The 13,863-nt window shown below is 40.9% G+C and overlaps 1 protein-coding gene across 3 annotated transcripts in view; it reads right to left on the bottom strand.

Moving 5' to 3' along the window:
* Positions 1-11,168, bottom strand: part of RANBP17 (RAN binding protein 17) — a 318,451-nt gene extending 307,283 nt beyond the window's left edge. For 2 of the 3 annotated variants that reach the window (XM_082622432.1, XM_082622433.1), the window contains exons 1-2: positions 11,007-11,168; positions 698-844 (exon numbers count right to left, since the gene is read on the bottom strand). In XM_082622432.1, coding sequence (XP_082478558.1) covers positions 698-844; positions 11,007-11,024 — 165 coding nt within the window. In that variant the 5' untranslated portion in view covers positions 11,025-11,168. Of the gene's footprint in view, positions 1-697; positions 1,111-11,006 lie in introns of those variants that run through there. The other variant, XM_082622434.1, reaches the window with a different exon arrangement.
* Positions 11,169-13,863: the final 2,695 nt, after the last annotated feature.

Genomic DNA, 13,863 nt, shown 5'->3' with positions numbered 1-13,863 from the left:
TTTGTTTTCTCTCTTTAATAGGCATATTTATAAAACATCCTTGATTTTGCCTCTTGGCCCACAAAGTCTAAAATATTTACAATCTGGCCCTTTACAGAAAAAGTTTGCCAACCTCCGCTCTATAGATCCTACAGTCTCCTGCTGTAGTGCTTACCATATCATTCCATAGCTCTTTATTTATAGTGATACATCTATGCCTTCCCAACTAAACTATGAGTTACTTTAATGCTTGTAAATAAAGCAGGTAGGTAGTACAGTGCCTGGTTTTACACTTAAATACTTGCTAAATGATGTTGAATGAATGGCTATGGATCTCTAGGAGAGAGGCAGGCAAGAAGTAATCAGCATTCCTCTGAATCATTCCTTCACATTTCAAAGTTAATTACAATCTGCCACTCCCACCTAGATTTTTAATTCCAACTTTCTAAAAATGTAACTTTTGCCACTGGTAGAAGACATAAAAAGGGGCCAAGAGGAATCAAGAATGTATTTTGATTCATGCCTATTTTCACCTCCTGGGCTCTTCCCTAAGTTTTCTTTCCCGGCTTTCCAATTCTTCAACAGTGAAATAAACTACAGTAAAAAGACATATGGTAATACCTATCAGTTAACCTACATTGCTAACCTACATGCATTCATTAACACTGACATATACCTACCGATCTTTCATTGTTAATTGCTGTTATCAAATACTTACTGTTCCTTGTTCTAATAAAAGTTGACACTTGCTGAGACATTCTGGGCTGTCAATAAGTTCCAGGAGTGCTTTCTCAGCCTCTATTCTTTGTGTAAGATCAGTCCCTATGTAGAGATGAGTACATAATACTTCCAATTCAGCCAAACTCTTAAGAAGAAAAAAAAAAAATTAACATTTTACTTGAGTGAAAAAAAATAAGGTAAATATATTAATCACAGGAAACAAGGAATGCAAATATCATGTGTGTATTCGTCAAATCAATAAATGTTTATTGAGCTACAACTACTTACTAGGGGTCACAGTGGTGAACAAAAAAAAAGGCAAACCTCCTACCTCTAAATTATTTAAATTGATAGTTCTGTGATGGAAAAGTAAGAGTACAGAAAGAGGAGGACTTGTCTAATCCAAGGGGTTTAAAAAGGCTGGCCTAAAGTATATAGTAACATTTATGCTGACCTGATAGGGTAAGCCATATGAAAAAGACTAGACAGCAGTTCAGGCAAAGACACAGCATTTACCAGAGGCCAGAATAGAGCGTAATCATTTCAAGGCATTAAAAGGTCAGTATGACTGGTAGACAGACAGCCAGGAGGAGTTGCCAAAAGAAGCTAAAGAGATGGGTAAGGGGAATTATCATGTGCAAGTTGCAGACATTATGCCAATTTACATTCTTTTTCAGATTATAAGAACTTCAATGGTTCCATCTATATAAAAGAAAAGATATAAATATACGCTGATGTGGGTCTTCAGAACTAATGACTCATAGTGCTGCAGGTGAACTATGGCATGATTCTCAGGAACTATGACTTGGTCCCATGTTACTTATAGCAGTGTAATAACTAGCTATCGTCTTCTAGGCTCCTATTTTACAGACATAAAGAATAATTCATTCTGGCTATCATCAGAAAGAACACAAATAACAAATGTTGGCAAGGATGTGGAGAAAAGGGAACTCTCATACACTGTTGGTGGGAATGTAAAGCGGTGCAGCCACTGTGGAAAACAGTATGGAGGTTCCTCAAAAAACTAAAAGGAGAACTACCATATGACCCAGCAATTCCACTCCTGGGTATATATACAAAAAAAAAAAAAAAAAACCCACCAAAAACACTAATTCAAAAAGAGACATGTGCCCCAATGTTCATAGCAGCATTATTTACAATTGCCAAGATATGGAAGATACCTAAGTGTCCATCAACAGATGAATGGATCAAGAAGATGTGGTATATATATATACAATGGAATATCCCTCAACCATAAAAAAGAATGAAATTTTGCCACTTGCAGTAACATGGATGGACTTGGAGGGCATCACGCTAAGTGAAGTAAGTCATACAGAGAAAGACAAATACTGTGTGATATCACTTGTATGTGGAATCTAAAAAATAAAACATACTAGTGAATATAACAAAAAAGAAACAGACTCACAGATACAGAGAACAAACCAGTGGTTACCTGTGGTGTAGAGAGAGGTAATATAGGGGTGGGGGAGTGGGAGGTACAAATTACTGGGTGTAAGATAGGCTACAATGATATGTTGTACAACACAGGGAATATAGTCAATATTTTATAATAACTGTAAGTGAAGGGTAATCTTTAAAAATTGTATTAAAAATATATAGGGAGGACAAACAAGCCAATTTAAAAAATAAAAAAGAATAATTCATTCTGTTTATAAATATAATCTAATCTGAAGATATAGGACACGTGGATAAAATCTGAAAGAAAAAATTCTAAATAAGTTCAGTATTCCTCTCAGCTTTAGAGAATTTTTGTTAAAGGTGTCTTACTAAAACTACTTCAGTTTGAACTTAGAGAATTATTCTTTGGAGGACAAAAAAGAACTGGCACAGATTTCAACGTCAGGTGGGCATATGAAGGTAACGGGATATTCATAAAGAAATACTATTTTTTATCTTTTCTGACCTGAATTTTTATGTGGCAGCCTTACAGCTACACTAAACATTCCGTCAAATGCATATACCTTTGCCTAACAGGAATACCTAAGAAACACTGAAATGAAACCTCCTCTAGCTCCCTTTATTCTTTTTACTTCTCTCTCCTTAGTTTCTTTATGGCATTTTCCACTTCTCTATCCAGCTCAGAGCCCAACATCTCAGATTAGGGAATTTTTTGCTAGAGTGAAAATAAAAGTACAAAAGAAAGGTTTCAAAAGGATAAATTAGGATAAAGGACGGCAAAAATGAACCACGTTTTAAACATTTCCTCTACCTAGATTGGCCCAAGAAGCCCTCAGAGTGCTACTACATACTGTTCATCATATTAAAATGCATAGAAAATGTATGGTTCATGAATACATATGAATTCCCATATTTCCTCCAAGGGTAAGAAACACAAAAATGAAAAGAGCTACCTTTTTCCCTCTCATGACTCATGATCAACCTCAGAAACCTTTTCCTTCATCTAATAAATTTGAAGGGCTCAATTTTAGAGCTGATAATGCCCAGAATAATTTAACAATAAACTGATCCTGCTGTCACGCATTCATCTAGGTCTCCGAGTCTCTGAAGAAGTAGACTTTCTGAGCATAAAAAAGAACGAAGCCAGAAATACTGAGAAAACCTAACTGCTGAAAAACAAAAGGTCGGCTCAGAGGATTAAGTGAGTTAGGGCCACATAACTTCTAGCACACATTACACACTACAAACGTCAGCTGTTTATTATTAGTATCACCTAATAAGAATATTGTAAAAGGTAGAATTGTATCCTCCTAAAAGATATACCCAAGTCCTAACCACCAGTACGTTTGAATTATTCGGAAATAGGGTCTTTGAAAATCCTTAATTAAGGATCTAGGGATGAGATCATCCTGGATTTAGGGCGGGCTCTAAATCCAATGATTCGTAAGTAAGAGAGAGGGACATTTGAGATGCAGAGACGCAAGAGAAAAGGTCATACAAAGGAGGCAGAGATTGGGGTGATGCACCTACAAGCCAATGGACCATGGACTGCAAGCAGCTATCAGAAACTAGGGACAAAGCACAGAACAGTTTCTCCCTCAAGCCCTCCAAAAAGAGACCAACCCTGTCAGCATATTAATTTCAGACTCTGGCCTCCATAAGTATAAAAGAATAAATTTTCTGGGACTTCCCTGGTGGTCCAGTAGTAAAGAATCCGCCTTCCAATGGAGGGAATGCGGGTTTGATCCCTGGTCGGGGAACTAAGATCCCACAGGCTGTGGGTCAACTAAGCCCAAGAACCACAACTACAGAGCCCACGCACCCTGGAGTCTGCACACCACAACTAGAGAGAGAAAACCTGCAGGCCACAAATAGAGAGAAGCCTGCACGCTGCAATGAGATCCTGCATGCTGCAACTAAGGCCTGACGCAGCCCCCAAAAATAAAGAAAATAAATAATAAATAAAATAAAATAAAAATATAAAGCTAAAATAGCTTCTAAAAAAAAAAGAATAAATTTTCGTTGTTTTAACCCACCCAGTTTGTGGTAATTTGTCATAACAGCCCCAAGAAACTAACACAAACATTAATATTAATCAATTCAGTGGCACCTAAGTAAATCTATTTGGAAAGATTCTGAAAAAGTTCTGGAATTTTGTCTTTTTTGCTATACCGATTTAGTGAACTCCAACAGAGAACAAGTCTGAAGTGTATTTAAAAAGTATTTGTTTACAACAATGTCCCAAATGCCTTTCAAATTATTAACCACCAAAAGGCAGTGAAAGATAAAAAGGTAAAGGTGTGAACTTTCTTTTAAGAAAGACTGAAACAAAGTGGAAAAAATTAAGTTATTCTTTCACTGTAATGATAACAATTAAATAAAAGCCTAGCATACTATTTATAAATCTTTTTAGAGAAAAGGATACATACACAAAGATCCTTACCCTGTGGATTATCTAAACATTTCAAGTAGTTAAACTTGTGATGACTGCTGAGTGACCAAGCAATCTTCTGATTAGCATGTGATTTTCCAGAAAATCTGTCTATAAAGAGAGACTATTTTTCATAGTGAACTGATAAACTGCATCTTAGTTTTATAAACTGATGTCTGAGAATATGGTTAACATAAGAATGCCTCAGAGAAATGGATCCCTTCTCAACTTGTTGACAAATCGGGTTTGAGTTATTAAAGCTTCTACATGGCTTCATATCACCATAAGAAGCCCATATAAATAAATAACAGGTAAAACAAGTAGAAATGGGTATCACCTAACTCCCATCGATAAACTATCAAACATAAACAGACAGCACCCAACTTCCATAGCCTAGGAGACAATGACATAACCCTGCCTACAGTCTAAATATCTTCCAAGTTATTCTGGACTCATTTCTGCACTTTGCACTTGACATACAATTAACCAGTAAATGATGTGACTTCTTTCTACCCAGTAATTCCCATCATGTATCCATCAACAGGTAAATGCCTAGTAAAAGAAGCAAGACAAAAAGAGTATATATTGTATGGTTCTATAGTGAAAGAAAGCAGATCGGCGGTTTCAGGCTGGGGAGGGAGGAGAGAGTGGGAGAAAAGGATAGGGAAGCAGCAAGGGGGGATTACAAAGGAGCGTAAGGAAACTTTGGGGGGGTGATAGATATGATCATTATCTTGATTTCCAAGATGGTTTCACAGTTAATATACTTACGCCAAAATTCATCCAAAAGGACATTTTAAGTATGTGCAGTTTATTATTTGTCAATTATACCTCAAGAAAGCTGGAAAAAAATGAAGGTTTTTTGTCCTAGGGAAAAATGTCCTCTAATAATAAAACAATAAATCGATGAACCACAAAAAAATCCCAGCTCAATTAAATTTAAACTCCTTTCAATTACTTCCCTGTATCTTTCCTGCCTTCTGGAATTAAGCTTCTTGACTACCATTAATAGAAAGTGCCTTTATCTTAAAGTTACTCATTTTCCATAAACTCTTTGTTTTTTCCTCCCTTTACTACCTTTTCCCGAGCATACCTGAGGGCTTATTTCTGGGCCTCTTAAAACTCCTCCTTCTACAATGAATTGGATCATATTTGTTTTAGTGCTTTATAGGTTTACAAAAGTGTTTCCATCTTCTATTTTTTAAACCAATTCTAAAAAGTAGACTCCCGTAAAGTACATATTTTTAGCACACCATTTTACTGACAAAAAAAAGAACTGAGGCTGAGAGATCAAATACATACATATACACACATATATATATCTACACACACACACACACACACATGTTGCTCAAGATAAGAGTAAATGGTCAATTCTGAGCCACATACAAATCTGTGGGCCCCAAGCACATGCTGTCTCCTCAGCACCTTGCCATCTTACCACCCTTTACTTTAGTCATCATGTACCTGCAGGTGATGTCCTAGTCCACACTTTCAACTGTCTATTCACCACCTTTATATTTATCTACAAACTTCTTCTTGGAAATCCAGAAAGATGTTGAAAACAGCCCCAAAATGTCAGGAACTGAATTGGACATATTTCCCACAGATTTTCACATCAAGTGTCCCTTTGTTTTCAGTGGTTTCGGAGGTGTAGACCAGAATCTAGACTTACAATCTTGATGTTATCTTTTACTTTTCCTTCTCCTTAGTCCCTCCTATATAGTTAAGAGTTTGGCCTTGCCCAAAGAAACAGTCTGGTCTTTGCCCTCAGATTCTGGGAGGTAATCTACGTCTATGATAGGAATGTTTTTGTTCAGGGCAGGGGCGGTGTGTGTGTGTGTGTGTGTGTGTGTGTGTGTGTGTGTGTGTGTGTGTGTGTGTGTGTGTGTGTGTGTGTGTGTGTGTGTGTGTGTGTGTGTGTGTGTGTGTGTGTGTGTGTGTGTGTGTGTGTGTGTGTGTGTGTGTGTGTGTGTGTGTGTGTGTGTGTAGCAGACCACACCCCATACTCGTAAATTGGTGGCTGGCCATACCAAAGACCAACCCTGTGTTTTAGGGTGGGGACTTTTTTTTTTTTTTTTTTTTTTTTTTTTTGCGCGGGCCCCTCACTGCCGTGGCCTCTCCCGTTGCAGAGCACAGGCTCCGGATGCGCAGGCCCAGCGGCCATGGCTCACGGGCCCAGCCGCTCCGCGGCACGTGGGATCCTCCCGGACCGGGGCACGAACCCATGTCCCCTGCATCGGCAGGCGGACTCTCAACCACTGCGCCACCAGGGAAGCCCCGGGTGGGGACTTTAGATTGCTCAGTACCATCTGACCTAAAGACTGAGCTCAATCATGTGACAACCAACCAGTCAATCAATGACTACGTAAAGAAGCTCCAATAAAAACTCCAGAACTCAAAGCTCAGGTGCACTTCCCTGGTTTGCAATACTTGGTGCTTACTGCCACACATATATGCTGGGAGAGTAACATGTCCTGAGGACAACAAAAGCTTTGTTTGAGAACCTTCCCAGATTCTGCCTTATGTATCTCTTCTTTAATCAATTTTAATCTGCATACTTTCCTGATAATAAACTGAGTATGACAGCTTTCAGTGAATTCTGTGAGTTCTTCTGTTAAACTATCAAACCTGAGAGTGGTACTGGGAAACCCCCAAATATGCAGGTGGTGTCAGAAGTGAGAACAGTCTTGCGAACTATGCCCTCAAACCTCGCAGTCTGGCTAATTCCAGGTACCTACCTAATTTATCCCAAAGTCCTATCAATTCTTTTAAAATAAAGACTCAGACCCAACACCTCTACATGATATTCATAGACAGTAGACCAATAGAAGAGTATTTTCCAACTGTGGCCTACAGTGCCCAGGATTTCTTTAGGGGCTTCTTTGGGAATCAGAGTGGAAGCTTTGGAATCTGTCCAATTACTTTATTAAGTGACCTCAAGCAAATTATTTAAATTTTCTAAACCTCACTTTTGAAACTGCAGGTAGTAATATCCACCATCTAAAATAATTGTGAAGATTCCATCTAAAATAATTGCGAAGATTAAGACAGAAAAGACGAGAGAAAGCTTAATCCAGCTCCTGGCACACAGCAGATCTACACAAATTGTAAATAATCTCTTCAGTTAATTATAAAACGCCACATTGGTCTTTTGTCTATAGTTTCTCCCATTCAACTCCATACAGGATGATCTTTTCCAAACCCCTTTCTCATCATGTTACCATCGTATTGAACTATAATAGTTCACAATCACATCTAGATCATATCAGGTATGCCTAATCATATCAGAATGCCTGGCTGGCTATTAAGCATGACTATAGTCCCAGGTTCTGGAATAATCCTGAAAGCTAAAAAGATCGACCAACTGCATCTCCTAAATTTTTCCTAATGTTATCTCTTGATTCTCATCAAGGTCCTTCTGTTAAATCTTAAGTGCCTACCTCCTACTTGGTCCCAGAAGTATCTTTCCTCACTCGGTCCCCTACCCTCTAATCTGGACTGTCCCCTCTCAGATAATCCAGATCCATTTCTTCCTTTGGGACAGAGTACCCTAACCCACAGCTTCCTAACCAGAATGCATGTGCCTTGAATGGGTTATAGTATGTCAGGGACATTGATCCCCTTGTCCTCCAGTCAGGCTTTTGGTTATGTGCAGTTTATGTCAATGAACCACACAATTACCATTTTTTATGTGTGCCATGATGTGAAAAAGATTGTGAAGCGGTGACCTAACTTCCCCTTACATAAATCCACTTATTTACTTAACAAAATGGCATAATTTTTCACTAACTTCCCTGTTGGGTAGATGACAGTAAGATATTGGTATGAAAGAATGTGGAATCATGAGTTATTAAGACTACTCTAATTCTGTAGCCTTGGGCAAGTCACAGTTGTTCTAAGACTCAGTGTCTTCAGGGATAAAATGTATATATGCACATAAGTAGGGGGATTGGCTCCAGGACACGCTGCAGATACCAAAACCCAAAGATGTTCATGTACCTTATATAAAATGGCATAATATTTGCCTATAACCTCTATACATCTTCTCAAATACTTTAAATCATCTCTAGATTACTTATAATACCTAATACAATGTAAATGCCATGTAAATAATTGTAAATTCAATGTAAATGCTATGCAAATAGTTGTCAGTGTGCAGCAAATGGAAGTTTTTTGGAGCTTTCTGGAATTTTAAAAATATTTTCAATCTACAGTTGGTTGAACCCACAGATGCAAAACTCAGGGATACAGGAAGCCGACTGTATATGCACACCTCTCAAGCTAGTTGTGGGGCTGAACATCTACAACAAGCATGTGAAATTCAAAATGTTAGGTACCAGGTATCATTAGTAATAAATGCTCCTTGAGTTAACTGGGTAACAATATGATCCATATGCTGAAAACAATTCAAACTGAGAAGGTTCAGAGCTTAATTCTGGCCCCCCAAATCATCAGGTCTTTTATTTGTCCAACTCCACTTTTAAGCTTCCCAGAACTGCTGTGAAATACATTCCTAGGAAACCAATTTGGGTAGTTTTGGCATTAGCAGCTAATTTTTCCACCACTACCTAAGTATGAAGAAATCTTCCAGACTGGGTAATTTACTATTATGCATCATCTTTCCAAGTCTGAAACCGTTCCAAACTTCCACCATAATTTTTTTTTTTTTTTTTTGGCTGTGCTGGGTCTTTGATGCAGTGCGTGGGTTTAGTTGCATGTGGGATCTTCGTTCCCTAACCAGGGATCAAACCCGCATCCCCTGCATTGGAAGGTAGATTCTTAACCACTGGACCGCCAGGGAAGTCCCCAAAACTTCCACCACAGTTTTTAATTGCCCTCAAGACTTACACCTGAATTATGAACATCTGTTTACCTATTTACAGCCCCAAAGTCCTCCCTGTGAAATTCCTCCTGTGAAGATTTCCAAAGGGCATATTTACTAAAGTGGTAATAAATAACATTATTTTGACCTGGAGACCCTTAGAAATGGCAAGGAGTCAAAAGGTAATGTGTCAGGCTTACTACCTCCTGAGCTGTCAATTACCTGATAGGAGAGCTGCTGGCTGAAAAGAAAAGACCCTTTGGAAGAATCAATAATTAAGTAATGAGTCACTGTAGTCACAGGGGATCCAAAGAAATCTACAAAGGGTTGGGACATTTAGATACACTGTCACCGTATTATGAGATTGCCTACCTCTCCAAGGTCATCTCCTGCCTCCACAGGCTTCCCTGCTCCCTTCCCTTTTATATGAACCTTACGCTCCAGCCAAACCGAACTTCCTGCAGTGTGCCATGTTCTTCCACAATTCTTTGACTTGGCTCACACTGTCGTTTGGCCTCTATGCCCTTCCCTTCCTCTTCGCCTGGCCAACTCCTACAGTTCTTTCAGGATCCACTAGACTGCAAGTTTCCTGAGTGTACATATCATAAAGTTTTGCTAGAGCTATATCTTAAGGGCCTAGCAAAGTAGGGACTACAATAAATTAGTGGATGAACAGAAGCTCAAAAAGCTTGCCTGAGAAGCACATCAGCTCTGCCTCACTCCTTCCCAACACACACACACACACACATGGTTGACTGCCCCTTTTCAATGTTCCCATGATATCCTGTGATTAATTCTATCGTATCATTTTTCACATGTACTATATGATTCGTGAATTCCATGAGAGCAAGTATGGTAAGATGATGTAATCCTTTATCCCAGAACTTTGCACCGTGCTTGAGACACGTGGGGGGCGGGGGGAGGCTCTATAAATGTTTGTTGTATGAATAACTGGATGCATATGCTAGAGCGCCCGAGAATACGTGAGCCTTCCTCCAGCCCGCGTCCCATCCAGACCATCTCTGCGCTCCTAGCGCGCGTCCTGCCCCCCGTTTCCTCCTCCAATGAAGCTGCTGCAGAGCCCTCCTTCGCAACTCCCCGTATACACAGCCCCTGCCCGCTCTGGCCAATTAAAGTCCAACTGCTGCGCCCTCCATCGGCGGACCCAGGCCCCCTTCTCGAGCTCCGTATGAACTGTGTGAAGGCAGACGATGGAACCGCGGCCCACGACGCGGCGGGAAGGCTGGTCCGGCCGGGCTCCCACCTGCTAGGGCGCCGCCGAAGCCTCCGTGCGCGCCGTGCGGCGGCACCGGGGAGAGCGGGCTCCCACGCGGCCGGTCCTCAGCATCCGCACCTCCCCTGAGGGGCGAGCTCCAGCCTGGCCCCTGCCCCTCCACCCGTCAACCCCAAGCTCTGGCCGCCCCTTCTTCGGGCCCGGGCCCGGAGTGTGCAGCCCAAGCCAGTGCGTGGGTCCCTGGCCGGGGACGGGGGCTGGGGCTCCGAGGCAGCGGCCCGCGACCCCGCGGCCTCCGCCACCGGCCTCGGCCCTCAGTCTCCAGACCCCAGCGTCCCGCCGGGTTCCCGGGGCGGCTGACCGGCGGAGCGAGAACCCGCGGCGCAAAGCGCACTGACCTGAAAGTGCAGCGCCATTTTCCCGGGAGGCGGCGCCAGTCGGCGCCCCGAGCGCCCGAGGGGAGGGAGCGTAGGCGGGCGTCGCAGAAGCCCCAGCAGCCCGCTGGGTCCCTGCGCCACTCGCTGGCTCGCTCGCCGGCTCGGCCGAGCTGCCGTCGCGTCCGAAGCTCCGGACTGAGCGGCGTTGACGGGGCGGGACTGGGTAACGGAGGCGGTGCGCGCGGGGCGGGCCCGAGAGGGGCGGGGCCGGGGGCCAGGAATCTCAACCGCTACCACCCCCAGCACCCTCCCCGTTCTCATGCTTCAACTGCCTCAGGTGAGTTGTGACTTCAGACCTCCGGCCCTTGAGGCAACCACCACCACCAACTGTCAGCCATGACCCCTGACCTTACATCTCCCACAGACTCTCTTGACCTCTAACCCCTAGAGCATAGCTATTGCCCACGCCTTCTAACTCCCCCATCTCCACATCTTTTCTTGTCCCCTAACACCTACTTGCCAATGACAGATCAGCCATAACCTTTGACTCCTACATGCCAGCTGCTGTCCTTGATCCCTGACTCCCAGAACCCAGCTTTCACTTTTTTAAAAACTTTATTTTGGTTAAAATTAAACTGACAGTATCTACTACATATTGTTAAGTTATAAAATTCTAGTTCAATCCTTGTCTAGATTTCATTTAACATGAACTTATATTTTACACTGAATGATTCCATTGGAATGAGAATTTATTTGAGGAGAAGTAGGTCAAAGTCACTCCTTTCTGAAGGAGTTCCTCCTGAAGTTTGACACTTCCAGTTGGGGTCATTGCACTTTAGTGTGAAAAATTCCTTTAATACTTCTTATAGTTCATGTTTACTAGTGGCAGATTCTCTCAGCTTTTGTTAACATGAAAACGTCTTTATTTCACTTACATTTTTAAAGGATAGTTTTGTTGGGTATAGAATTCTATTTTGGCTTTTTAAATTTTTTTTTCAGCATTTAAAAAATGCCTTTCTCTTGATTTCTGGTTACCATTGTTTCTGTTCAGAAATTAGCCATCAGTCTGATTGCTGCTCCTCTGAAGGTAATATGTCTCCTTCTCCCACCCCTGGCTACTTTAAAATTTTTCTCTTTCTTTTGGTCTTTAGCAGTTTGAGTGTGATATAACTCTGTGTGTGTGTGTGTTCCTGCTTGGGGTTCATAAAGCTTCTTAAATATGAGATCTGATGGGATTTTTTTATCAATGTCTGAAAATTCCCAGTCAGTATTTCTTTAAATACTGTTTCTGTCCCTTTCTCTCTCTCTTCTCCTTCTGAAACCCCAAGTACATGTGTGTTAAACCTTTTAGAGTTTTCCATATGTCTCTTATACTCTTTTCTGTGTATTTTGTCTTTTTTTCCTGTCATGCTTTAATCCACATATTTTTTACTGACCTTTCACCCAAGTCAGTAGAAACTCTATTCTGCTGTGTCTGAGCTGGTATACAACCCCTCTGTTGAATTCTTAATTTTAGTTATAATATTTTCAGTTCCAGAATTTTCATTTGACTCCTCCCTTTCCATTCTTTGAATAGATTCCAAGGCTCTGGTGAAATTCTTTATCATTACTCTATTTTCTTGAACATTTTAATTATATTATGTAAAGCCTGTGACTCATAACTCCGATATCTGAATCAGCTGTGGGTCCTCCTGGCTTTTAATATTTGGTCCTATTTTTTTCAAGTGTGCCTCAATAATTTCTTATTGAATGTCAGACAGTGTGGAAGAAAAATTGTAGAGGTTCTGGACGGTATCAGCTTTCTTCAAAGAAGGTTTTTAAAAAATTTGTATTGTAGTAGGCAGATAGATAGAATACCAGAGGATCACTTCCATCCTATAAGACTTGGCTTTAGGCTTTTAAATTCAGGTTTATTTCCATTTTACCCTTATTCCTAGGTCATGGTCCTCAATAGATCTTACAACTAAAAGCCTGGGATGTTTACTAAGACGCCTTCTCCCTGTTGGCTTGAACTCTTAATCCCTGTCTCCCCATCACTGTGCAGCTGCTAAAATCTCTGTTCGACTCTTTAGATGCTGCTCTTCTGCTGAGTTTCTTAAAGTCTCTCCCTACAGGTATACGTCTTAAGAATTGACTGATGATTTGAGGGAAATCTGTACACAGATTTTGAGGCTCACATCTCTGCGGTTTGCTCCTCTCTAGAATTTTGTCCCTGGAATCTCAGCTGCTTTTGTTCCCAGACTCCCTTGTCTGCTCCTGGCCTATTGACATCGCTGCTATCTATTTAGCTCTGTTACTCCTCGTGCCAACTGGAAAATGCTTTTGGGGTGGGAGGGGAAGGGATGGGAAAAGCTGAAGTAAATGTGGATCTTGCCCTTAGTGGTTTCATGCTCTCAAGGATTGAAGCCAATTAAGTCCTGCCTTTGTTGGTTGTTCTCTAGTACCTTCAAGCAGTTGTTAAATATATATACATATATATTTGTTGTGTGATATGGTTGTTAATATATGTTAAATTATTGTTAAATACATATTTCTTTATAGTTGTTATATATGTAATATAGTTGTTAAATATGTATGTATATTTATATTTATTTGTCCTGTTTTTATAATTGTTTTCAGTGGGAGGTCTAGTCCAGCATAAGCCAATTCATTATGACCAGGCTATTTGCATCTTCCATTCTTCACCCTTGATTTTCATAGCTCATCCACAGCCCATGAATCCTCATCCCCACATCTCAACTCCTAAACTTTAAAATCTTTGATACCTTCATCCTGCCATTTTGTGCTCCTAATTCCTAAAGATTTTGATTCCTATATTTTAACTTTCATTTCCATGTCCCAAGACTTCTGATATCCAATCTTGTTTGTGATTCTCACA

This window comes from Mesoplodon mirus, assembly GCF_964341445.2.
Source record: "Mesoplodon mirus genome assembly, chromosome: 5".
NCBI classification, from domain to species: Eukaryota; Metazoa; Chordata; class Mammalia; order Artiodactyla; family Ziphiidae; genus Mesoplodon; species Mesoplodon mirus.
Note: the sequence above shows the minus strand (reverse complement) of the source record. Positions and strands in the feature narration are given on the sequence as shown.